Here is a 25,003-nt window from a genome sequence, read left to right as displayed (position 1 = left end):
AATAATTACCTACTTTTACAATAAAACATTAGGATTTAAATGTTAAACAATCATCCCGTTTCTACTCCCACTCAGCGTTTCAGTTCAATACAAACACAGAAACTGAACTGTAGGGAATTTGCCAATGGAGCTAGCTTGTCACCTTTCCTCCATTACCACCCACCATGAGCAACCCACACAAAACACAGTCAAGGGAACCTTAAGATGAAAAGCGAAGCCATCAAAAGCCAGGAAATGGGCCACCTTAATTCTGGCTCCTTCCAGTCCAGGATCACACATTTTTCTGCAGGTCCCTCCTCTCATTCAGGCCCTGCTCCAAAGCCCAGGGAAGTTAATAAAAAGATTCCCATTGAGTTCTGTGGGCTTTAGATTGGGCCTGCAAGGCACAGGATGGAAAGGATTCGAAGAAGGCGGCTGCTGGTCAGCATTTTTTACCCTCCATAGTCACTGCCTGGTCCGATGGCTGGTCTACGCCACACCAGGCAGAGGACAAAAGAGGGACATTCCTCTCTCTTTAGGCTCATGCCCACAGCATCTGGGAGCTTCACATACTCTAAAGAATTTATCCTGGCCACATCCCTGGGAGGTAGGGAAGTATTATCTCCATATTAAAGATGGGGAATGGAGGCAGAGAGTGAATAAGGGACTTGCTCAATGTCACACAGGGAGTGTGGCAAAAGGAAAGAACCAGATCCTCCTGGCTCCCAGTACAGGGCTTTAACTTCAAGAACATCGCCCCTCTTCCAGCAGACATCAGTCTCATTCACAACACGTCACACAATGGCAGAGAATGAGGCAAAGATTCTCAGGACCCCAGATGGATTCATGAAACACCCTGCCTCATTCTCTGTCCAACGTGTAAAATGAATGAGGCCATGGTGGAAAAAAAAATAATGGTAAACGATCATATAATAAGACTTTACTATAATGCACTCAGACAAGGGGGCAGAGTTAAGGTTATGCACGCAACCTTAACTTTGTTGTTTCTGACTTCCAAATACTTTACTTTGTAACCTTAGGTTCATTTAATGTAGGGATTTTGTATGGCATTTCCTATTTTTTAAAATAAGAAAAAACAAATTAAAAAATTCAATCGTGTTCAAATATTTGCTAGGCAGCAGCAGAGCACTCTGTACTATGCAACAGGCACAAAAGGCCTCCTACCATGCACACCTTTCCATAGCAGGTGGAAGGAACAGCGCCCACCTCCTTCCGCATGCACCCATCTACCTTCTCTCACACCAAAGGAGCAAGACTGCTTTGCAGTCCTGTTTCCTCTCCATTCCCCTTCACTAATCTTAGGGAAAGGCAAAGTATTGTCAATGAATGTTACTAAACTAAACACGGCGGGCAGCATCACTGCACCACCAGCAGTCCAGTAAGAAGCCGCACTACAAAATCCAGTGCACATGTTCAAAGTGATTTAAAAAAACCCAGAAACTTGTAACAACTGATATTATAACCAGTTTTCAACAAACCACCAAAAGGCATGGGTGGAACCTAGTGACCACCATCTCCCTGCCAAATTTCAACTTTCCACCAAAAACTTGCTAAATAAAAAAGTATACAAAGGAAAAAGTCTCTCTTTTTCTACTCGATTGTTTCTTCAAACTGGGGGAATCCTTCTGGATCACACTTTCCAAAATAATTCACTTTCAGACCAGGAACAAGCCTGCCATATTTCAGCCATAGAAGTACAAGGCTAACAAATTTAGAAGCAACTGAAAGTGACCCCTTTGGAGTATCTGCATTACAGATCTGAAACAGCCTGTAAGAATCCAAAGGAGAAGTATAACAGAACGAAGTGCACCTCATGTCATCAAGCAGCTATGCAAACAAAACTTGGAAAAAGTGGTTGATTCTAGACAATCACAAACACCTCTTGGGAAAACACTGAGAGTATTCCATGTAGAGTGTACCCTGCAAGCAGGACAGCTTGCACATGGGTTTCTTTCCTCTGTCTTGCACAAGACACTATCAGGAAAATAAGAACATAATTCCTCAGGAACCTGTCTGACCCACACTGAGGAATGCTTGAATTCATAATCCTCTATTTGGGGCACGAGAGGCTTTTCCACAGTAATGGACAATGATGTGTATGGATCACCAGAACTGGTTCCAATTGAAACCTCTTCCTGGAAACATCAGACAGGCAGGCAGAACACACCAGGTGAGCTGGAGTCACTCACTCAGGAGAACTGCTAGAAATTTACAACAAAAGGCTTGAAATCTCCTATCCCAGTCACCAAGGAAACAGGCTGCCTGGGCACAGAAGCCTGCTTGTAACTCTGAGCAGGTCTGAGGAAAGTAATAGAAAGAAAGAGAGAGGAGCAGAAAGAAGGCTAAATATTAAGGGGGTCTAGCACAAAGACGTGCACGGCCTACCTGACCCATCGCATCTTCGTCGTAGGAGAGCGTTAAGCCCAAGTCGCTGATATCTCCGTCGTAGCGCTAATGGAATGACAGACGGGATGAACGGGGATCAGTGCACAACTACTGAGAACAGCAGCTTAGCACTTACAGACTACTCACCCTGTAAGGGATCCTTGCAGGTGCTCTACACTGAGACAGAGAGGATATGTGACTGTCTCAAGGTAACAGAGGGCGTCAGCGTATGAGCTGGGACTAGAAGGCAGGAATTCCTGGCTCCCAATCCTGCGTTTGTATCACTAGAGCACCTTCCCTTCCCTGCTTTACATGGGGCAAGAAATCCCACACCCTCCACTGGCACCTACTTTTAGGCTCCACATTCACCCCTACAAGTGCAAGTATTTTCATAGCTAACATGAGCACTGGCTCACAGGAAGGGGGAATTTACTAGACGCAGGAACCCTAATATTTCTAGCAGCAGCCAGACAGAGAATACCTCTCCTCAACACAGGAGGAACAAAGTGTTTTAGTGTCTGTGGACATTATTAATACCCAGCTCCTATACAGTGCTGCTCATTCACAGATCTCAATACACTTTACAAAGGAAGTCACTCATTATCCCCAGTTTACATATGGGGAAACAGAGGCACAGAGCAAGGCTGTGACTTGCCCAAGGTCACCCAGCAGGCTGTGGCAGAACCGGGAACAGAATGCAGCCCTCCCAAGTCCCAGTCCAAGGCTCTAGTCATTAGGACACACTACCTCATTTAAAAGGGCTTTTGGAATTAACCTGACAGGCAAAAAGTTTACATCCACCCCTGCTGGCATCATCATTTAGACCTCTGAGCAGCACGTTACAGTGAAGTGGGGACGCAGGGAACAAATTGCTCAAACCTTAATCGAGGTGAGGTTTTTGTAGAACTCTGAGTCCAGAGAGGGAAGTTCGTCCACAGAGCTGTAGAAGCTACTGTGACGGTGCCCAAGCAGCTGACTCAAGAAGAAGGAAGCAAAGGGAACATCCACCACTATCCCCTGCAATTAACACAAGAGAGAACATGTGAACACCCCACTTGCACTAGCTACATGCAATGTCTCTAGCCGCCAGCCCTACAGGACAAACTGCAAGCTTCTGGCTTGTACAGAGGCACAAAGGACAGCTTGGCCACCCAAACAGATCACATCCTCTTAAGAGGCCCACCACTTTGCAGCCCCTTCTCTAAGGGATATCTCTGGGATTTGGAAGCATCATCTCATGGGGGGGGAAGGTCATGTTCTGCCTTTCTATAAGCTCCTGGCATGGGAAGTTCTCAAAGCACTTTACAAATATTAATGAACCCTCAACAACAGCCCCTTGTGATAAGCAGCAAATACTTTAAAGACCTACTTTAAAGATCAGGAAGTGAGCGGGGAAGTAACATGCTGATGGTGACCCAGTGAGTCACTGGTGTAGAAGGGAAGAGAACCCAGGAATCCTGAGTCCCACTGCCTTGCTCTGAACACTGGCCTGAATATACTACTCCAAGCATGGATACAGATTCAGAGAGGCTCTACTCACACCAAAGCCGCTTCTCAAGCGGGTTATGGGGACTTCTCTGTGAGCTGAGCAGATACAGACTACCAGCCCCATGGGACGTACCTGGGACCCTATTCCTCCCCACACCCACGAGCTCCTTGAGAACGCGAATCCATCCTGTTCAAAGAGATGGCACTGTGGGTATGGAGATAACGGATGACTACAATGAATGCGTTGGCATTAATGCAGCGGCTTGAGCCGTTGCCACCTCACCATGCACAGAAATGAACAGTGCCAGAGCAGGGCATGTGCAGAGGGGCGAGACAGGGACATGGCTAAGCGTTCTTCGAGAACTGCAGATATTAGAAGTGGCTTACACCAGTCATCTAACCCTTCCCTCAGTGCCCAGCAATTACCTCCCATCTAGCCCCATGCCATTTAGGTGTTTCCACCACTTCTTTTGGGAGATGATTCATTCTCCTTATATTTAGCTCAAGTTGTCCCTTTAATTCCACCTCTTGGCTTTCACTTTAACTATAAAACACACTCGCTTTTGACAGTTAGAAAGCAAAAATTTGTTTCCCTCGTGGCTCCATCCTTTGCCAGCTGGCAAACACCATGGTCTGGGCTGCCTATGGAAAGCAATGCCATGTTACTACTACTCAGCAGTGGATCCCCCAGCAGCAGCAATGGTGGTAGCAGAGGGAGCCCACGTACTCTGACTCTGGCAATTTCTTTTATGTTTTATAGCTACAGAGTTAATTTTTCAGTTGGATATTTAGGCATATTTCACCTACTCACTCCCTTGCCATTGCAGGGGCCTCGGGCACTGGTGGCACCTGTCTCCTCTGCTCTCTGCCTGTGGCACACAATGGTTCAGAGTCCCTTGAAGACTAAAATGCCTTGGTTTAACTAATGTCACTGGGCTCAATCTACAGGTACCTGGGTGGAATCCAATGGCCTGAGATATATGGGAGGTCAGATCTCCTGGTCTCCTCTGGCTCTAAACTGCACGAAGCAAGGCCATCAAAGCTGGCATTTTCAGAGGAAGCCAAGGGAGCTGAATGTCCACAGCATTTCGGCACCTAATTCCCTTTGAGAGTCCCAGCCCAACAGGACTATTGCAAGATGGCATTACTCTTATACGTCATTCCTCTAGGACATTCTGCCCCCCTCACCCTGCCGGAGCACACCCACAGAATGCAACACCTGCAGTTTGCCTGCACATCCCCAGGGCTGTGATGAGGTGTGTGCGAGCAATGCTACACCAAAGCAGGAGACATCCACGTGCCGGTCTCCTCTGGCTTACCTCATACACAGCCTTCCCGAGCATTTTGCCCACAAACTCAAAGAGCTGGAGATAGTTCTCGTGGATGTAGGATGTCGGGGATGGATACAGCCTCTCGTCGCCACTGGTCGTCTACACAAACACAATGATGAGACAAGACATCAGTATTGTGAACAACCAGAGCCAGTTTTCACTGGTCATTTCAGACTGGGGGGCAGACAGAGCCTATTTCTACAGCTCAGCATCAGTACCTTAAAGAGGTTGAGTGCAGGGTCAAACACCTTCTTTATGATCTCCTCCAAGAACTCTTTGAAAACACCATCTTGATCAATACCAGCCTCATCGACACCCAGGTCATTCACAAACTTCACTCGGATAACTCCCTTCATGAGGTTCTGGGACAGCGGCCTTAGTTGTTCGTATCCATCCTGCCCAGGTGAGAATTGCCACACATTAGCCATGCAGAAGGACATACAAATGTCTTCACAAACATGCAACACTGACAGGTGTGTGCACTGGGATATAAATGGTATACCGGCATGTTAGGTGGGAGTTCACATCCACAAAGACAGTGGCAAACTCTTGTGTTACTGCCACGGATTTGGGGGTCAGAACATGCCAAGCAACATGCCAAGTTTCCTGAACATATTGTTTCATACAAAGACTGGAAGGCACCACATCCAGGATTCCTGGGAAGAAATCTGCCTTCTCTTTGAAGCAGCATTTCAGAGATGGGAAAACTCATTGTGCTGTTGTGTGGAAAGGGAAACCATCACAACTAGTATATTATGGTGTATATATACAATTAGAGCTTTACACACCACACACTAGTTACCTATAGAGGCAGCAAGAGGGTAAAGGGACAAAGGAATAAAGGCCGGAGACAAGAGAATTGAAATGATTATTCAGCAGCTATGCTAAAACTCTTGCTAGACAAATGCAGAGGGGTTTTTTAGTGTAGCACAGCATCAATTACACGTTATTTTATTGTTCATGCGCTCACTAATAGACAAATAAGAGACTTGTGCCTTCGAGAAAATAGCAAACCCTATAGTTAGTGAGATTCTAGCACAAACGTGAATTCAAGGGAGCATGAAGTAAAGAACCAAAGCAACTGAGTGGGACTGACTGGTCTGGTATGCATGCCCTGGGCCCCTCCCTCCAGGCCTCTGTTCCAGTACATGAAAACATGGACCCTGACGCAGGTGAGAGAAATGTGGGGACACAACTAGGTCAGTAATAAATATGTGAGAAAATCACAAATGAAATTGGTAAAAAAAAAAAAAATCTGTTGGATGAGGAGATCCTGAGCAGAGTGCTCAGCCTGTTACTGCTGGTGAAAGCAAGAGATGCCTCTCCCCCCACCGCCAGAATCTAGCACGTTTCTGCTGACCCCCATGCTCCGAAGGGGGCATATGCAGCTGCATGACTAGGCAGGCATGTTTTCTCTCTAATAGCAATCAGAGTTGGACAACTAGCTGCAAACATGTCAACGTACACTGGATCACTCAGCAAAGGAGCAATGTGTGTATAGAACACAGATGGCTGTCAAGTCCCAGGGTCTGATCAAGGCATAAAAGGGAAACTTTCACAGTTTGTTACAGTTTAATGGAAAAACAGGCAGCACCGCCAGAGTCTCCACTAGGGAAAGAAGAGTTTTAGGTGCCTGAAGGAGCTTTCTAAATAAGATGCATACATGACAGCAAAGAGAATGAGCCCTAATCTGTTTTAAATGGAAATGAGCATAAACAATGCTAATTCCACCTTTCAATCCTGTCGGCTTCTGCAAGCTGTACAAAGCATGTGTCCGGGGACTCAGCACAGCCTGGGCCTGAGCTCACCATTTCACCCATGGTTGGATATTCTGAGGTACTTATTAGTTAACCTTCAGCCCGGTAAGGAACAGGTCGCTCAGCGCCAGATTCCATCCTACCAAACACATACAGCACCATTTCCCAGCCAGCCCAGAGCCTAGCCTCATCAGATGAAGAGCCGCTGGCTAAGCGAACCCAGGCAAGTTTGAGGTGCTGCCGAGAGGACAAAGGAAGCACTTTGAAGAACTTGCCTCCTCACCCCAGCATCTGTCCTTGGATTGCTATGTCAGCCCGTGGCATTGGGACTCCCCACTACTACTGGATGCCCGAACACCCAAGATGGCAAAATATGTCCACTCCCATCGGCAACTGGCCAGAAAGTGGTGCTCTATCAGGCGCAGACCAGGGCAAGGTGAGCCACACATTCAGGAATCTCCACACTCAGTTACTGCAGCTCTTCACATCTAGAATGATCTCCACGCTCACGCCCTTCCCCGAGCGTTACAGTAGGAGGCTCATGAGTGCACGAAACAGAACTTCCCAGGAGAGGGGCCTAGGCAGCGGAACTCACAGCCACAAGAATGGTCAGGAACCTGACTGCATTCAGAACTGGATACCAACTCACTCCCTGGCCTCAGCGTTCCCTTCAAACACAGGCCGACCCAAAACAAACACACACTCAGAATGCTCCTGCAGGCTGGCAAAGAGCAAAAAGAAAAACACTGTAGCTATTTCCGTTGTTAAACACGCGCAGATACTATGGCAAGGGCCCCACAGAGGTAGCTAGATCAAGACCCGGGCAAGCACTTAACCACACATTCACAGTACAGTCACCAACAAAACCAGGTTCCTGGCTGGTAGATTTGCTTCTGAGGGCCGAGCCACTCACCTCCAGCATGCGTGAGCGGCGGATAGTTATGTGTGTGACGTGAGGGGATGCAGAGCTGGTTTCAACCAGCCCAAGCTTCTCCTTCTCCTTTGTCACCATGTTTCGGAAAAGAAGAACCCTCTAAAAAAAAAAAAAAAATCCAAGAGAGACCAACAGCGCCAGGGTCATAAATCTCTGCACTGCACCTCGTGAAAGTTACACATGCTGCTCCCCCTGGCACATCCCAGAGCCCCCACTCCTGTGAAGAACCCCGTCCACGGGCAGGCTTGTGTGCATACAGCCAGGGAAGGAAGCACTGGGATGTGCCAAGCCTGGGATCCCAGAGCCAGGGCAGGGAGCAGCACAGAGAGTGCAGGGAGAAATACAGTACAGCCCTGTGGGCCCCCCGGCACCTTCACTCCCCATGGAGAGCCCCGACAACCAGGCTGCAGCCCTGCCCTCCCCTCCCACTCTGCAGCACTGGGACTCCTGCATTACCTCCTGTTGGGCAGCCAGTCCCTGGCCATGGGCTGCCTTACACTGCTGTCTCGGGCATGGGCCTTTCGCCTATGGCCAACTTTTGGTTATTAGCAACTGTTTGCTGGGAAATGAGGAATTGCTAATAAGCTGTATCCCCTGTATTTTTAAATGGGCTTTTGGGGTGTGAATTCAGCACTGGAAAACCCTGGAGACTCAAGTCCCTTTCATTCACCCACAGGATGGGCAGTAGCAGGGCAGCCATTCTCTTGGCATACAGCACTCAAAGCCCTCCTGCCCAGGTCTCACTCACGTTCTTGTGGGGGATGACATGCGGGATGTACTGCAAGAGCAGCTGAGCTCGCTTCTTGTCTTTGTCCAGCTCTTGGAAGAGCACACTGGGTTTGAGGTCCCTTAAAAAAGCAAGACATGTATTCAGAGCTCCCTGAGAAACACACAGAGAAAACAGGGGTTGGCAAAATCAGTGGGGATAACATTCTTAAAAGCACCTAAGAGATTTAGGAGCTTAAATCGCTTCTGAAAATGGGACTTGGGTGCTTTTGAAATTTGTACCCTGTACAAGTGATACTGAGAATAATCGCTCTACGAAGAGAGGGAAGCTTCTTCACCAGGGACTTTAAATTAAACAAGGCAAATGGAGCGAAGGGAACAACCCTGGCCTGGGGCTGTCAGGGAGGAACAATAAGGAAGTTCCATGTCTAAAAAAGCGACAGAGTCAAAAATGGTCATGACAAGATCTGCTGTGATGAGAAAGCCATACAATTGTACACGACCCGGTACAGGGATCCAGCACTCACTTCCGCAACCAGTGGTCCTCAGGAGCAAAGCGCCGGCGACAGTCTCTTTCATACAAGATCATTAGCCAGCCATGAACAGAATGGAACAACTCCAGCGTCTCTCCTTTGGCATTCTCTACCAAAGAGACAAACACGGAAGTAGCGTTCAGTGTCTCCTACATACCAGTGATCGACACGAAGCAGAGAGCCACTCCTTTCCCCAGTACAAACAAAGAGAGCTATGTGTCCTCCACTTCCACTGGCTTTAGGGGAATCGAAGGGTCTCAGCCTCTCTCACAAGAAGTGCCCAACATCTGCCAGGATCCAGGCTTGAATCTCCTGGCCCTGTTACTAGCTACTGCAACCAGCACCAGCAAAAGGTAAACACACTTAGATCTACACGATCCATATACAGGTATCCAACACTCTTCTTCCGACTCGGCAGATTTACCCCAAAGTTGGAATATATTCCTCTCTGAAACCTCACAGAGCTGAAGTAGCAGGTACAGTAGTGCCTGACTAGAACCCACGGAATATCAGAAGCAATGTGCACTTGGTGGTCTTACTCCTCCCCGCCCTTTGATGTGTGATGTAATTCCTGTTTTACACAATCGGCAAGAGAACATATATCTCTGTTTCTAGCACCAGACTGTCTAGGCTGTACAATCACATGTAACTGCACACACAAACCGTGCATTCACTGGATTTGTGCACGTAATTACAGAAGGAAGTACATTAAAGTTTTTGCTTTTGAAGAGATGCAGGTTCTGAAAATGATGCCCCATAAATTCTCACTTTAATAAAACACTGACTGGCTGGTTTTTATACAGTACCCCAACATGGCACAGGTATCTGAACACCTGAATGGGGGATAGTTTCATTTCAAACATCCTAAGATTTTATAACACGTTCTGTCAACAGCATTCAAGTCATACTAGCAAACTGGCTGAAGCCTCTGGATTAATCCATTCATTACTACTTTTTAAAATAATTATCATGGTCCCCTCAATCAAGCTGCTGAAGCACTTACCCACAATTCCATCCCAGATCATCTTAAACACAAAGGAATTCAGGAAAGAGGAGATGGTAACAAGCTCTTCCACTTTGAACGAGATCTGTTCTTCATAGACTTCAATTTCGTCGAGAATTCTGGAGGAGGAAAACAAATGTTGATTTATTTCCCTTTGGAGAGGGCTTTCAGAGAGTGCATTTTGCCTGGCACGTTTAGGGGGCGTTCTCATTTCTGGTGATGACTAAAACAGGAGCTAAACCCCTAAATCAACAGTATGTATTTACAGATTTTGATCAATATCTGAGTTTAACATAAGATAGCACAAAAAGTCTGAGAAATAAACTACACCCAATACAGTATCACCTTCGGAGAGCTTTTTACCTGTAGATCGCAAAGCACTTTAACAAGGTGGGTAAGTAGAATTATCTTCATTTTACAGATGGGAAGACTTTCTACATAGGCAAGGAGGTGGCACAAGGTCACACAGTGAGTGGGTGGTGGAGCCGGGAATAGACCTAGGTGTACAGGCTCCCAGTGGAGTGTCCTGCCAGCCAGATAATGCCCCTTCTTATAGCATGATGTGTGCCTTTGAAGCATTTTCCCTGTGTTCAGATGCAGCTCTTGCACACAAGCATCGAGAAAAAGTATTCCTAAAGCACCTAGTGCTGTAGTACCTAGTTACCTCTCCTGCCACATGTCCTCCCTAACACAACACACTCTTTCAAAGCATGCATTTTTGCTCTTGCATTTTAGTTATCTATATGTAATTACAGCAGCATTTTGGCTCTCCACCCTGGCACTCAAAGAACATTTGATCTGTATATTCAAATTCCATGGAAAGAGCCATCTGCTAGTAACCTACGTGATAAGGTGTCGAGAACAGTCACAAAACAGCATCAGCATAGCCAGCAGTCTCTTGGATTCCTCTGTGTCATTGTTCAAGCATTCCAAGAAGAGTTTTAACCCACCCTGGGGTCCCAGCTCACAGATAAATGCCCACAATTTGGGCAACAGGTCATCAAGATACGTGAGGCCTACAGGAGGAAAAACAAAAGAAAGAAAGCCTTAATACAGCTCTTTTCCCTGCACGCAGGGGAAGATGAATATGACCCGTTGCAGATAGCAGTTTATTTTGCAAAACTATCTACTGCTGAAGAGGAAAGTCACAGTGTTCATGGGTGCAATTCACGTGAACATGTATTCTACAATCACAATGAGACCAGAAGGAAGCCTCTTAACTAGCTAATAATACTTTGCACACCCACGGCACCTTTCAGTTAAAGATTTCACAGCACTGAACAAGCATCAGTTAACTAAGCCTCTTGCAAGGCAGTCGTTCTGATCCCCGTTGTACAGATTGGGAAGCAAGGCACAAAGGGCAAGGTCATGCAAGTTGTTCAAGGTCGCATAGAGTCAGCGGCAGAGCCAGGAACAGAACCCAGGAGTCTGGACTCCCAGTTTCCTATTCTAGCCACTAGACCAGTGATTGCTTACCACCTCCTCCCTCCTTTCTAGTAAGAGAAAGAATTTGTTCTTAATATAACCTAAGATCCCTGTAAGCTGCATGGCTGGGTGGCTGCCCAGTAGACTATCAAGGGCCACGCAGTTCAGGTGTCCCTCCTCCCACTGCTGTGTGCTGCTCCTGCCCTCTGCCTTAGAGCTGCTCCCAGGAGCCTCCTGCTTGCTGTGCAGAGCGGGAGTGGGAGAAGAGGGGTGCTGACATCAAGGTGTCCCCCTCCCTCCACCCCTGTACCCCATCTCCACAGAGCAGGGGACACGACAGGGCTTAGGATGGCGAGAGCTTACTAGCAGCTGCTGCTGCGTCTGAACTTCTGATCTACTTAAAAGGGCAGCGTACTTAAAGTGGGGTCAGGGTACTGAAAGGGACAACATGTGTCTGTCTCTGTCACACACACACACACAGTCTTTCACACTCACCTCCCAACACATACTTGTATTGTTGTTACTTCTTGATACTTCTTTCAAAGTGTGTTATTTTAGTTTTTTGACTGGTCTATGCATTTCATAATTTTTATTTCTCTCTTACACTTAATTTAATTCTTTGAGTAGTGAGTTCTAAAACGCTTAACCTGTCCTGGCTGGAGTAATTATCCCTATGGTAACTTTTTAAAAATATACATTATATGTAGGTTTTTGGTTTCTACTGGTGGTGCACATCCGCACATTACCTCGATATGATGCACATAACAAAATTCATTCCACACATGGATGGAAAAAATTAGAGGGAACACTGAATATAACTGAAGCATTCAACAGGATCACCACATAAAGACTGGGCATTATTCAAAGACATTGAGCCAGATTCACAGTCGATAAGAAGTGACCAGGTTTCACTGGAGCAGAACTTGCTTTCATTTGTATTCTAGAGAGCTAACATTTGATAAAGAAGCAATGAATGCTATTGATCAGACGTATGATCCAGGATAGAATAAGCTTTCCATCCAGCTGGTCAATAAACAGTCCTGTGTAGTAAAACTACCAGCAGAGTCACAGGAATCAGTGAGAGGCACAAGTTTAGATCTTTTTAAAATCAGGGGGGAAAAATCTAAGGTGCTTTGAAGAAAAAACAAAAACCCACATACCCGCACCCTACTGACCTGTGAGTATCTGCAGCCGGATCTGCGTTAGAGTCGTCAGCGTGGTTTGGTACAGCACACAGATGCTGCACACCTTCTGCACCTCTGCTGAATCCACCCGCTTGCCTCCAACGGGCTTGAGGATGTTGCGAACAGAGGCGGACTTCTGGAAGGCTCGCTTGAAAAGATCTGGTGGGAGATAAACGGAGACACATGCACACAGCTCTTGGAGACTGAGACATTCATCACCAGGTAAAGTCTTATTCTGGGTCACTGTGCAGCCCCATAACTATGGGGGTTTTAGTAAGGACAGTAACCAATTAAATGGGTCATGCCACAGAACTGCAGATTTCAGTGAATTCCCCATGGCAGAATGCTTTACAGGAACATTCTCCATTCCATAAACACCAAGACGTTCTCTGGTGACATGGAGATCATTCACAAATCGTTCTCTAGTTTCAAATGTTACCCAAATGTAATAGGAATCACTAGTTGTGCTATAATATCTAGCACATAACTACAGTAGACTGAATCAGCACAGTTATAGGGGGTTAGATTGAGAGACTGTGGCCCAGAAATTCCAGAGCTGTAATCCAGACTCTGCCAACGATTCCTTGTGAAATCACGGGAAAGTCACTTAACCTTGCTGTACCACAGTTTCCACCTGTGAAGCTGGGATACTATCCAACCGCTGTAAGGTACTGAGACCCCAAGTAACAGGCTGTGTGGTCAGGATTACATTGTGCTTTTCATCTTCAAACCACATGAGAAACAATTCAAACCCTGCTTGGAAACAGGCAAGTGTCCCCAAGAAGATAAGTGACTTGCCAACGTCACAGAGTAATCAGAACAGGGATCCGACCCCAGGAAGAACTTGCCTCTAGCTAGGTAATAGCAGGTGCTGCAAAAAACTACTCAAAGCCTTTGACTAAAGTGAACAAAGTCAAACTTCTGCCAGCAAGAGAGAGAAGACAGAGCCCATGCCCTGGCCCGTACTGAACTGACTTTTCATGGGAAGGCTGTTCTGTGGGGAAGCAGTTTGCCCCAGCGGATAAGTTGGATCCTGAGTCTCCACCAGCTTCTTGCTGAGAACATCACTGAAGAGGATGCGAATTAGGTGGACTCCCCAGAGATGCTGCAATTGCTTTGTGAGCAGAGGCATGGACTCATTTAACCTAAAAGAAAAGTCAGGGGCAAGGGAGACAAAGAGACAGACAGGTTGTAACAATGGCTTTATCGCCTCTAACAAGCTGCATATGCATGTGGTGTTAAGATTGTACAATTAAAATACAACTCAGGACATGCGAGGAGTTACGGTGACCACTCTGTCCGTCCTAACAGTGACAGAAGGTACTGCATGTGTAACCTGGTCAAGTTATAAATTAAATCTCAGAGTTACTTGTCTCAGAGATCCTGCTTACTTACCCATAATCCACAGTCTGGGAGAACCAGCCAAGGACAGGGTGCCAGTGCGTGAGGTTGGATTTCTTTTGCGACACATACTTCTGGCAGTAAGAGAGCATGTGAATAAGCACGCTCACAAAGTGAGCAGTCTCGTCCTCGAGCACTTTGTCATTCAAGGAGCCCAGATAAATGAGGTTACCTGAAAAAGAACCAGCAGCAGCCCTTTGAAGAGGAGCGCCATTTGCAAGAGAATTAGTATGACACCTTTACTGGAGACAGAAGGGGGTAGAGATCAGTCTCTCTCCACCACCTCTCCACTTCTCACCAGTGCAGGGCTGTACCCTACCCGTCTGCTCCCCAGTGCTCCAGCCAGTCTGTTCATAATCCCCTCCTTGTCTGTGTGTTAATGCAACGCTGACTCAGTGCCTTCAGTAGTGACAGCAGGAAAGGGTAATTATAAAAATCATCACTATGGGCTGCACCTTGCTCCCACTGAATTCAGTGGCAAAATTCCCCATTGACTTTGATGTTAACTTAGGACCTCTGTGATTCTCCAGTGTCTTAAAACGAATTGGGGGTCTGAATGGGTTGCATAAGCAGGTGCAAGTAACAGTGAGAGTAATTAACCATTGGAACAACTTTCCAAAGGTTAACAAATTTATTTGAGCTTAAGTACTGGTAGCACCTTAGAGACTAACAAATTTATTTGAGCATAAGTACGTGTGGCACAAGTCCTCCTTTTCTTTTTGCGGATACCGACTAACATGGCTGCTACTCTGAAACCTTTCCAAAGGTTGTGATGGATTCTCCACAACTGACCATTTGTAGATCAAGACTGGATGGTTTTCTAAAAGATCTGCTCTAGGAATTCTTTTGGGGAAGCTCTATGGCCTTACATAAGAGATCCAGCTAGACAACCACAATGGACCCCTCTAGCGTTGGAATCCATAAAAATCTACAAAGTCACTGACGCTCAGTGAATACAATGTTTTCACCGACACTGCCCTCGCTCACACTGGGTTTGGATTAAGTCTCAAGAACCATTCCTTAAACAGATTCAGATCCAATTCAGTTGTCCAGTGACCAAAATTTGTCTCTTGCTCTCTGATGGTTGTTCATTGACTCTTTTCATAGCAGTCACTGGTTTCAGCCCAGTTTCCAGCACACACGTCACAGACCAAAGTGATACTCTGTGCTAGCACAGGAGATCCTCCCATAGCCATCTCATTTGTTTCCCACCAACACTTCATACGCAGCATTATATGAGAGAGAGAGCTCCTAACAGTAGCCAGGATAGAGAATCTAGAGGCCATTCATATTCATGAATTACAACAGCTCCTCTAACTATTTCCACAGAGCTGATGTGAGCTCAGCAAGTTTCAGTAGCATTTCCATGTAGGCAGGGTAATTTCATGTCTGCTGTATCAGTGTCTAAAAGGAAAGCAAACTGAAATTATGATTTCCTGTTAGATCAAAACGACACATCTGTAGGAAGGGGTCTCTTTCTGAACCACCCTCCTCTGTTTCCTGGGTCTCTTAGCATGACCCTCTAGGTTCACTCAGTCCTGCTCAGCACAGGGGGCTGGACTGGACGACCTCTTGACGTCCCTCCCAGCCCCACATTTCTACACCTTACATTAAACCTGAAGTTAAGCGTCCTTCCAAACACACATGGCACAAGCGGTTTTAGAAACCACCCAAATCAGTCAAATCAGGAAATGTTGGACTTTAAAATCCAGAGTCCTTGACCCCAAGAGAGGAATTCAGATTTCACTCAAAGCAAAGAAAGACTCTTAAATTTCTCTTCTGATGTGGAATATGCTCAGATTCTGGACACATGCTTGTAGGAGCAGAATTTTGTAATTGTACTATAAAAATTAATGTATAATTTGATTTCTCCTGCCAGTCACCCTCTTTAAATAGCAAAAAGGAATGACCCTCTGGGACTATGGGATTCTGTTTCCCATACCCATTACAAATTGGGCCCTTTTAGTTCTTTGTTTTAAGGTTTCGTTAGTAAAAGACAGAATCCTGTATTGTGTCTATATTAAGTAAATTAAAAAAATGTTGAAGGCCTGGGCCTCAATGTGAACTGTTTTGGTTATAAAATTTAGCAAGGTTTAATTTACAATGTCGTTTCGCTCAATATAAAATACTGCTGTTTGTATTCTCAAAGGTCTCTGTAAAAAACAGTTTGTGTAAATAAAAAATGCATGCATCCAAAAAAAAAAGGTGTAAAGGCCATTGTCGAAACCAAATAATCAGGGGAAAAGAAATAAAAAAATTTAACAAACTTATGAAAGCCAAAAAACCATCAATGCACATCCATAACTAAGGGAAAGCAGACTGATGACCCTAAGGTGGAGGCTGGCACCCCTAAAAACAAAACAATTAATTAAATCAAAAGGACAAAATGGCTCTCTCAAAGGTGCTTTAAAATGTACCATCAATCTTAACATAAAAAAATAACACCAATTAAAAAGTAACCAGTCACAAACTAACACAGCAAAATCCATAAACTTCAACAAACAAAAAAACACTATAAAAACAGGGTGCTTTGCCATGGGACTTTGGGTTCGTCTTGCCACTACTCCAAAAGCATCGGAAGGCGACCGACAAAGCCTGGCTCCCTTCTGCGACCAATCTGGCTGGCCACTAAATTAATCCAAAAACTCTGGACTGGTAACTATAAACATCAACTGGCGGAACCATGTGCATGGTATGTGTGTGTAACTAAAAAGCATATGCTAACTGCTGTATTCTCAATAAATGCGGCGTTTTGCCTTCTCCGCCATAAAAAACTCTTGGGTGCTTTATATAGCATAACATACTTACCCAGTAAACAAAGAGTATGGCTTCCTTCTAAACACACGCAGACATCTCGGCACTGAGCCTCACGACTTAAAAATAAGATGAATTTGCGGAAAAGGTCATGGGATTCTATCACTGCCAGACGCTGAAAAATAGAATTGTTTTTAAATGATTGTGAAGTTGCAAGTTAAACGAACAGAGCGTCACACAAAAGCAGCTAGACCTGACACATCATCAGCGATTCGGGGTGTCTGTCCATTCCAGTGAGCAATCACTGTGTTCAGGGGCTGCACAGGCTTCATGCCAAAGAATCACTCTAAAGAAGAGATCTCACAAGATCACAGGCATGTGGGGGAGCCTGCCACAGGGGAGATCTGCAGGTGAACTGGGCATATTCGAACCAGTCGTAAGGATAACCTTCACCTGTCCTGAGTCTATGGCAGTTAAACGCCTGCATCCCCTGGAATTCACCGGCATGCTGTGAAAGGGAGCAGACAAACCACACGGTATTAGTGGGCAGTATATCACTGCTCAGTGAAGATCCCTCTCTATGTGATAGATGATTTTGCAGCTCTTTGTTCACTCGCTCCCCAGTCAGAAATCACCATGGGGATGGAAGGACAAGGACACAAAAAATAAAACGTCCAGACTAAAAACCAAAGAGAAGCCAAGGAGCCTCAGGTCACACACACAGCTGAACACATTAAGTAATAATTTACATCTAAAACTGTGCAACTTGCAGTTTCTCTAACCCATAGCGATGTCCAGAGTTGAGCGGATAAATCTCCATAACAATGTCCTATTCATCTGCATGCCCAGCTGAGCTGGAGGAGGCTCTGCATTTATCAGTTGTTGCCACAGTATCTTATCTGGTAGGAAATGTGCCCAGCGCTCTAAATACCAACCCAAAGCAAACCACTCCAACGGCCGCGAAAACAAAGACTTAAACCAGTTCTGAAAAACCAGCACAAACAACGTTCTGGCTTGTTGTTATTTAAGATTTGTATTATGGGAGCACCTAGTGGTCCCATGAGATGTGGCTGAGTGGTTAAGGTGCATAACTACAAACGGGAAGATCACGGGTTCAAGTCTTGCTTGATCTCACACCAAAAGGCTGCCTCCAGTTCACACAGCTGCAGAATGGGTACCTGATCCATCCGGTTAGGGCTGTCAAGGTGGTTGGATGTGATGCTGGCCATGTCACACCCTTATGTACCACAGGCTATGAAACTGATGTGCCTTGAGAGCATCAGCCCAATTAGCCACTGGCATGGTGGGAAGATTGACGAGAGGCTCCAATAGAAAATCGGGGCTTGGGTGTGCTAGGCACTCTGTAAGAGTCTCTGTCCCAAAGAGTACATGGTATACGCACAAGACGACATTTTACAAATGGGGAAACTGAGGTATGGAACAATGAAGTCATGCAGGGAGCCAGTGTCTGAGCCAGAAAAAGAGGCTAGATCTCCAGGGTCCTAATCCAAAGCATTAACTACAAGAGCATCCTTCCTGTCTGCTCTAGGGCTCTCCATGCCACTGCAGCTCAAGCTGTGCACAATTCTACTGAGCTCATTGAGGATCCTGTTGCAGACAGAATACTAAAATAGCTATACCAGCTTCCACAGCACTAGAAACCCAGGCTGCGAAGGATGGGGAGGAACGTGTTTCCATTAGAAAAGGATCACATTTTACTGTCAACTTTTAAGAGGCTGATCTAACTCTTTACTCGCCATTATTTGTAACCGTAGAGTCGCTGATGACTAATTACGGCATATTTGATGGGCCAAAGGGCTCAGGATCCTGTGATGGAGTAGCCCACGTACCTCAGGTGTTAGCGTAGCAAGGTGAGTCACGATAGCAGGCACTGACATGATATGGATCAGGAATGATCGCAAGAGATTGTCAGAAAACTGAGCAGCAACCACAGGGCTGAAGAGAGAAAAAAAAAAATACTTCAAACCTCATGCTTTGTGTTTCCTAAGACATGCAGCCTTTCTATCAGAGAGTTTCAGAACTGGCTGATGCTTCTGTTCTCATTAAAGAGGTCAGTTTGAAAAGAATCAGCCCCCTATGGCTTCTGCTATCATGGCGATTTAGCAACATCCATCATGACCCACGGGAATCAAAGAAAGCCAGGGGCAGGAGGCAATGTGGAGTCTTATTCCATAATACACAGCACCTCCCATGTCTCTAAAGAGCTCCATAAATGCTAACTAGATTAAACCTCACCACACTCTCATGAAGTAGATAAATAAGTAGTTCCCATTTACTCAGGCAAAGCTTAAGTGACCGATTCAAGACCAGTTTGAGTCTGGGGCAGGGTCAGAAATCACTCTACTCTTGCTAGAATGATCATCAGAAAATCAGATGTGAGCCTGTCCCACGATCCCAGAAATGACACTTATGGAAGGAAACCAGTTCAGAAAGTTAGCTCATGAAAGTCTTTAGGAATGCTCCTTGGGCACTGTGGTCTGACACCAAGTCAACTTCCCGTGAAGAGATCTGGGCTTTGCAGATCTGAGTTTGGATTGTGCCTGGACTTTATTTTGAAATGCAGGGGGGTGTTTCTAGCTAGTCCCTCTTTGGGGGACACAATTTACACATGCAAATTGAACTGTGAGCACAGATCTGATCATCTGCACCTCTACCTGACATGCACCCATAAGTATGTAGTTAGAGGTGCACTGGCAGTTCATTGAGAGACGCAAATCACACTTGCAGAAAGAAGGCCCGTTCCTTCAGATTATTTACCCAACACAGAAACACAGCATTCCAAGTCTAACCCCACAACTGATGTTTACAACGGATTTATAAACACTTAATTTTAGGGGTACAGAGTAGGAAAAAAATCAAGCCCTCCACCTAAATTAGCATCATGCACTAATACGACAAACTCACAGACAGATACAAAGAGAGAAACACAATGAGAAACTGGCAGGGCAAGAGGTCTTCAGACAGACACTAACAGCAGCTTTGACTACATATCACCCCAAGCTGTTTTTGCTGCCTTACCGCAATGCAAGAGAAAAGATTGCAGTTAAAGTGCCTTTGGACAGGGATGGTCTGGATCTTGCCAAGCCATTTGTTAGCAAAATCTGAAAAGAAAATTGCAACTTTTGTTAGAGAAAGAATCCAACTGTGTTCTTGAAGGGCATTGTCACTTTCAAGAGATATAAAAAGAAATTAGAGAGAGTGCTGCTTTAATGTGGTTGTTACAAGTCACTGGCCTGGATCAGAGCGTTTCTGTTCCAGGTACCGGCAGCACAGAGAAACTGCATTCAAAGAGGTTTGCTATGATCACACTTGCCATTTTTATAGGGCCTTTCTTCAGAGGGTCTCAAGGCCCTTTATAATCCATAAGCAAGCCTCGCAACAACCCTCTGAAAGACGGCCTCCCCCATTTTACAGACGGAAAAAAGTGAGGCACAGAACGGCAAAGAAAACTGCCTAAAATCACACACAAATTCAATGGCAGGGCTGGGAACAGAATTCAAGACTCCTGACTCCTAGTTCTGTATTTTAACCAGCTGCACTGCACTGCACTGCTGCCTTCCATCTCCTAATGAGATGATGAAATGGAATTTAGATTAAATATTGCTCATGGAAAGGAAGGGAGGGGGCGTTTTTTGGTTTACCGACTGTGACGCTCTGGACCTTGGCGGAACACCCAGCACCCCCATGTTCATCCTTGTAAAATGATTGTGTGGCATCCAATGCAAAGTTTGTCATGTCAGCCGTCTTCAGAAGGCTCATGATGCACTGAGCATTGTTGTTACAGTAATATTATAGGTTATCATTTCATGTATGCAGTTATGAGGCTGAAAATGTGTCCTCATGGCTTAAAGTAAGCCCAGGCAAAAACTCTCCAAGAGCAGAGAGGTAGTTCACACCTAATCAGGACAAGTATGGGACAAACCCAGCCCAGCCTCACAGGAACAAAGGACGCTGGCCTAGGCAGCAACAAAAGAATCTGTTAGACTCTCGAGGGACTCACCCCCCTTCCTTTGGTCAGTTTGGAACTGCGATGAGGTAATGCTCACCTGACTCTGCAGGGGGCAGAAAAGCCAAGAGGGAAGAAAGGACATGATAAAAGGGAGAGACATTTGCCTTGCTCTCTCTCTCTTCCACCTGCATCTACAGACACCACCACCACCAAGCGACTGAAGCGCTGATCAAAGGAGAGAGCCTGGCTAAAGAGCAACCAGCCAGTCTGTGGTGAGAAGCATCTAAGTTTGTAAGGACATTGAAAGTGTTAAGATCAGCTTAGAATGCGTTTTGCTTTTATTTCATTTGACCAAATCTGACTTGTTATGTTTTGGCTTATAATCACTTAAAATCTATCTTTATAGTTAATACATCTGTTTGTTTATTCTACCTGAAGCAGTGCGTTTGGTTTGAAGCATGACAGAAGCTCCCCTTGGGATAACAGGCCGGCTACATATCTATTTCTTTGTTAAATTGACGAACTCATACAAGCTTGCAGCGTCCAGCAGGCATAACTGGACACTGCAAGACGGAGGTTCCTAGGTTATGTCTGGGACCGGAGATATTGGCTAGTGTCATTTAGTTGCAAGTAGCTGGGAGCAGCTTACATGCCAGAGGCTGTGCGTGGACAGCCAAGGAGGGGGGTTCTCACAGCAGAGCAGAGTAAGGCTGGCTCCCAGAGTCAAGGATTGGAGTGACCTAGCCGATCACCGGTCTGGATAACACCAGAGGGAAACGTCACGCCGACCATAAGCAAAGTATTCTCAGAGGGAGTCACTGCCAATACATGCCCAACCCAAGCATGAAACAACACATCTGGAGAATCTTAGAATTTAGTTAAGGCAGAAAGCACTGCAGGGTTTGAAAAGCATATCAACTATTATAATCACAAACAAACCTGCAGCACAGAATAAAATCCCTTCTGATTGAGATGTCCCATGATATTTGCACAGATGTGGTTCATGGCAGGTCGCAGGGTTTCTCCTGCGAGGACAAAATAATGACATTTCTGAGAATTATTTTTGTGTCATATAATCTATATGAACTGTAGTCCTACAGTGTGAATTATGACAAACTTCTATTAACACCTTCATTCCCAGACACATCGCAACCCTACACAAAACACTGAGTTTAGTAGCTTTTGGGGATATTTTAGACACTGAAATTGAATTTAAATAGAATGTTTAGAGTTTTTTCAGTTGACTTCCATAATGGAGCATTATGAGAGAGCAGCACTAGTGATTGAACTATTATGATGTTAGGGGAAAGTCTCCTCTCTGATCCACAGTATGGATCTCTGTTGCTCAGTCTGCACAGAACGAATCATACAGCTTGGCAGTGCATACGAGAGAAGAAAAATATTTCCTTTCTGCAGCCCAAGCCAGAAGACTTTAAAACAAAGAGAAAGAAGAAAGGTCTGGATTGGTGGCTACAAGAGGGTTTTGGAAAGAGCCACACAGACCTTTTCCCCGAAGTATTTTCCACGTGGAAGTGTCTGTGAAGGTAACAAGCATCGTGAGGTGCAAAGTGACCAGTTTCGAGTCTTGTAGGATGTCAGGCTGGAATAACAAGAACATCAACATTAATAAACCAAGTCTACAATACTAAAGTGTGAAACCACAAGAAACACAGAACTAAAACCAATGAAAGATTTTTACCTTAAGCTGTTTGAGAAACTCACAGCAAAACCACAAGATGTCCTTGATCTGTTTGATCCACAAGAGTGTAAGATCCTTAGAAAGTGCTAGTGACACATACCACACCTACAGGCAAAGAACAGGAGAAATTTGTGGTAACTTTTTCTGTTCTGTTGCTTATCCAGAAGCAGTGTAATAACACTACTTCCACAGGCCATGCAGATCCCAGCACTGGACCAGAATTACCCTGCCCCCGGTAATGACTAGGTCAGTTGTAAATTGTACCATGCGGGAAATGCTCTTTTGACCCTTGTGGATCCATGTAGCTATCCTGGGTTCTTCTATGGGGTTTATCAACATATAAAAACAATCCACCATGGAATATAAGTGACACGTGAGTGTCTCTCACTCTTGATATTTCAGATCAGTGAACTTTTAAAAAAATAAACCTAAATCCTAAATCCCCTAACAAAGTTGACCTGCTGACCTTGGGCTCATTCTCAACATCCATAGTATTCAGGATACAGCGACACAACTTTTCAAACCTCTGTAAAGAAAGCGAGACATGTTAGTGTACTTCCCATTCCCCACAAGAACAGTCAGTTACTTGGGAAAAACTGTTAAAAAACGCATATTACGGGAAACAAAGGCCTTCCACCCTAGAAGCAACTGAAGCTCCGCTGAGACCAGCATCTTGTCTTTGGCAGTGGCTAATACCGGTGGCCTAAGAGGAAGGAAAAACCCATTGATATATATAATTGCTCCCTTTTAGATTACAGATTGAGTTTGATTACATTTGCCTTGCTTGCAAGTTACCCAGTGAGACTTCCAACCACTCTAAGCTCTATGACAGCACTCCCACTCGGGACAGGAATTTCAGGATTCTCAGGAAGCAGAATGGAAAAGAATCCAGAGTACTCCTTGGCCTCAGAAGGATCCGTTTACTCCTAGGGTGACACTTCAATGATGTAATTAGTTACCGTAACACAGGGGCCAAACAACATTGTGGCACCAAGGACTGGTGGGGGAGGAGAGCGAACACGGCTGGAGCTCTGGGAACTGTATGTCACACTAAGTATACATTTACAATCAGATATAAGTCCTACAGCAACATTTGATGTACTTGTATTTCTCTTGACAGGACAGAAATTGCCCGGGAAAGAGGCAACTGGGAACAACATACAGCTGAACAGATTTAATACAAGTTAACATGGCCACTCACCCTCACAGTGCCTTTTACCCTGACTGGCTTTCACAACTCCCCTGGGAGGCACGTATTAATATTATCTCAATTTTGCAGATGGAAAGACTGAAGCTGGGCTATTAGGGCTTTGTCTTCACTGCAAAGTTAACTCAGGCTCTTATTTGAGTGTTGACCCTAACCAGAGTCCAGGGAACACACACAACCCTCTTGCTCGAGTGTGATGGTGCTTTACACCAGAGCTAGCTGGCCCATCGGGTGCGTTAGTAAATGACTTGCTCAAATTAACTGAGTGTCAGAGCCAGGATTAAACACTCGGGAGTTCTTGGCTCTCAGTCCTGCTGTCTCCCCGCTGTCCTCACCATGGCATTACAAGACAAAAGGAGCTGCAGGTCACGCTCTGAACCCTCCATGTTGTAACAACCCATTTGACAAGCCAAGTAACAGTTCATATATATTAAACATATAGAATACATTGTACATTTTTAATCTGAGGGGGGGAAATGTGTCAGAGCAGCAGCTTTACCTCTTTGTCCTCTTTAATTCTGAAAATAAACAGCAGTTTCCTGGAAATTTTGAAGATGGAAAGTGCACTTCTTTTACTGGGAGCAGATTCATTTATTTCAAAGAAGTCCTCCACTTCTCTCCTGGGAAGGAGGAGGAAATGTTGAGCGTTGAGCGTTTTAAAAAGCCACAGTCATCTACAGAAAGAGCTCAGTTCGCAACAAGCAACAAAGCCCACGGGGTGGAATTTCACACACCTGATCTCCCTCTGCAGCCAGCATCGACAAAGAAACCTCCTGATCAGGGCTTGGATCTGAATGGCGGCTCGCTCTCTCTCTTTCAGCTCTCTCCGCTCCTCACGGGCCTGACGCGCTTTATCGAGGAACTGGGCTTTGGACGACTGTGCTGTACTGAACATTTTTGCAACCTTCCACAAAGACGAGATTGGGGAGGGAAAGAAGGTGTTACCTGGATGTTAGAATACATGCAGCAAGTGCGTTTAGGGAGCTGGGAGTGATATGGACACAACATATAGCCCCAGGGCAGGTGTGCATGAAGGGGCAATTCCCTACATCGCTCCAAGAGACCTGCTTTGGTTGGTTTGGACAGGCTATGTCAGCCTTTAGACAGAGGAAATGACGTGTCCACAGAACACAGAGCATGAGATAGAGAAAAATGGAGCCCCAAAGTACAACACACACGGGGTACCAAAAGCGCAACATGTCAGCA

At 45.5% G+C, this 25,003-nt stretch overlaps 1 protein-coding gene across 10 annotated transcripts in view; it reads right to left on the bottom strand.

Moving 5' to 3' along the window:
• The window catches only part of UBE3B (ubiquitin protein ligase E3B), a 34,644-nt gene that overhangs the window by 6,920 nt on the left and 2,721 nt on the right, over positions 1–25,003 (bottom strand). For 5 of the 10 annotated variants that reach the window (XM_037879100.2, XM_037879103.2, XM_037879101.2 and 2 more), the window contains exons 4-24: positions 24,532–24,701; positions 24,297–24,417; positions 23,057–23,116; positions 22,591–22,695; positions 22,395–22,491; positions 21,831–21,916; positions 19,961–20,043; positions 18,772–18,877; positions 16,976–17,096; positions 14,162–14,339; positions 13,742–13,911; positions 12,758–12,925; positions 11,002–11,173; positions 10,158–10,276; positions 9,149–9,263; positions 8,644–8,743; positions 7,875–7,994; positions 5,423–5,599; positions 5,193–5,303; positions 3,265–3,402; positions 2,386–2,451 (exon numbers count right to left, since the gene is read on the bottom strand). In XM_037879100.2, coding sequence (XP_037735028.1) covers positions 2,386–2,451; positions 3,265–3,402; positions 5,193–5,303; positions 5,423–5,599; positions 7,875–7,994; positions 8,644–8,743; positions 9,149–9,263; positions 10,158–10,276; positions 11,002–11,173; positions 12,758–12,925; positions 13,742–13,911; positions 14,162–14,339; positions 16,976–17,096; positions 18,772–18,877; positions 19,961–20,043; positions 21,831–21,916; positions 22,395–22,491; positions 22,591–22,695; positions 23,057–23,116; positions 24,297–24,417; positions 24,532–24,701 — 2,583 coding nt within the window. Of the gene's footprint in view, positions 1–2,385; positions 2,452–3,264; positions 3,403–5,192; positions 5,304–5,422; positions 5,600–7,874; positions 7,995–8,643; positions 8,744–9,148; positions 9,264–10,157; positions 10,277–11,001; positions 11,174–12,757; positions 12,926–13,741; positions 13,912–14,161; positions 14,340–16,975; positions 17,097–18,771; positions 18,878–19,960; positions 20,044–21,830; positions 21,917–22,394; positions 22,492–22,590; positions 22,696–23,056; positions 23,117–23,207; positions 23,229–24,296; positions 24,418–24,531; positions 24,743–25,003 lie in introns of those variants that run through there. The other 5 variants (XM_043529464.1, XM_043529468.1, XM_043529466.1 and 2 more) reach the window with 5 other exon arrangements.

This window comes from Chelonia mydas, chromosome 15 (assembly GCF_015237465.2).
Source record: "Chelonia mydas isolate rCheMyd1 chromosome 15, rCheMyd1.pri.v2, whole genome shotgun sequence".
Lineage (NCBI taxonomy): Eukaryota > Metazoa > Chordata > Testudines > Cheloniidae > Chelonia > Chelonia mydas.
The sequence above is the reverse complement of the archived record's forward strand: the minus strand, read 5'-3'. Positions and strand labels throughout refer to the sequence as shown.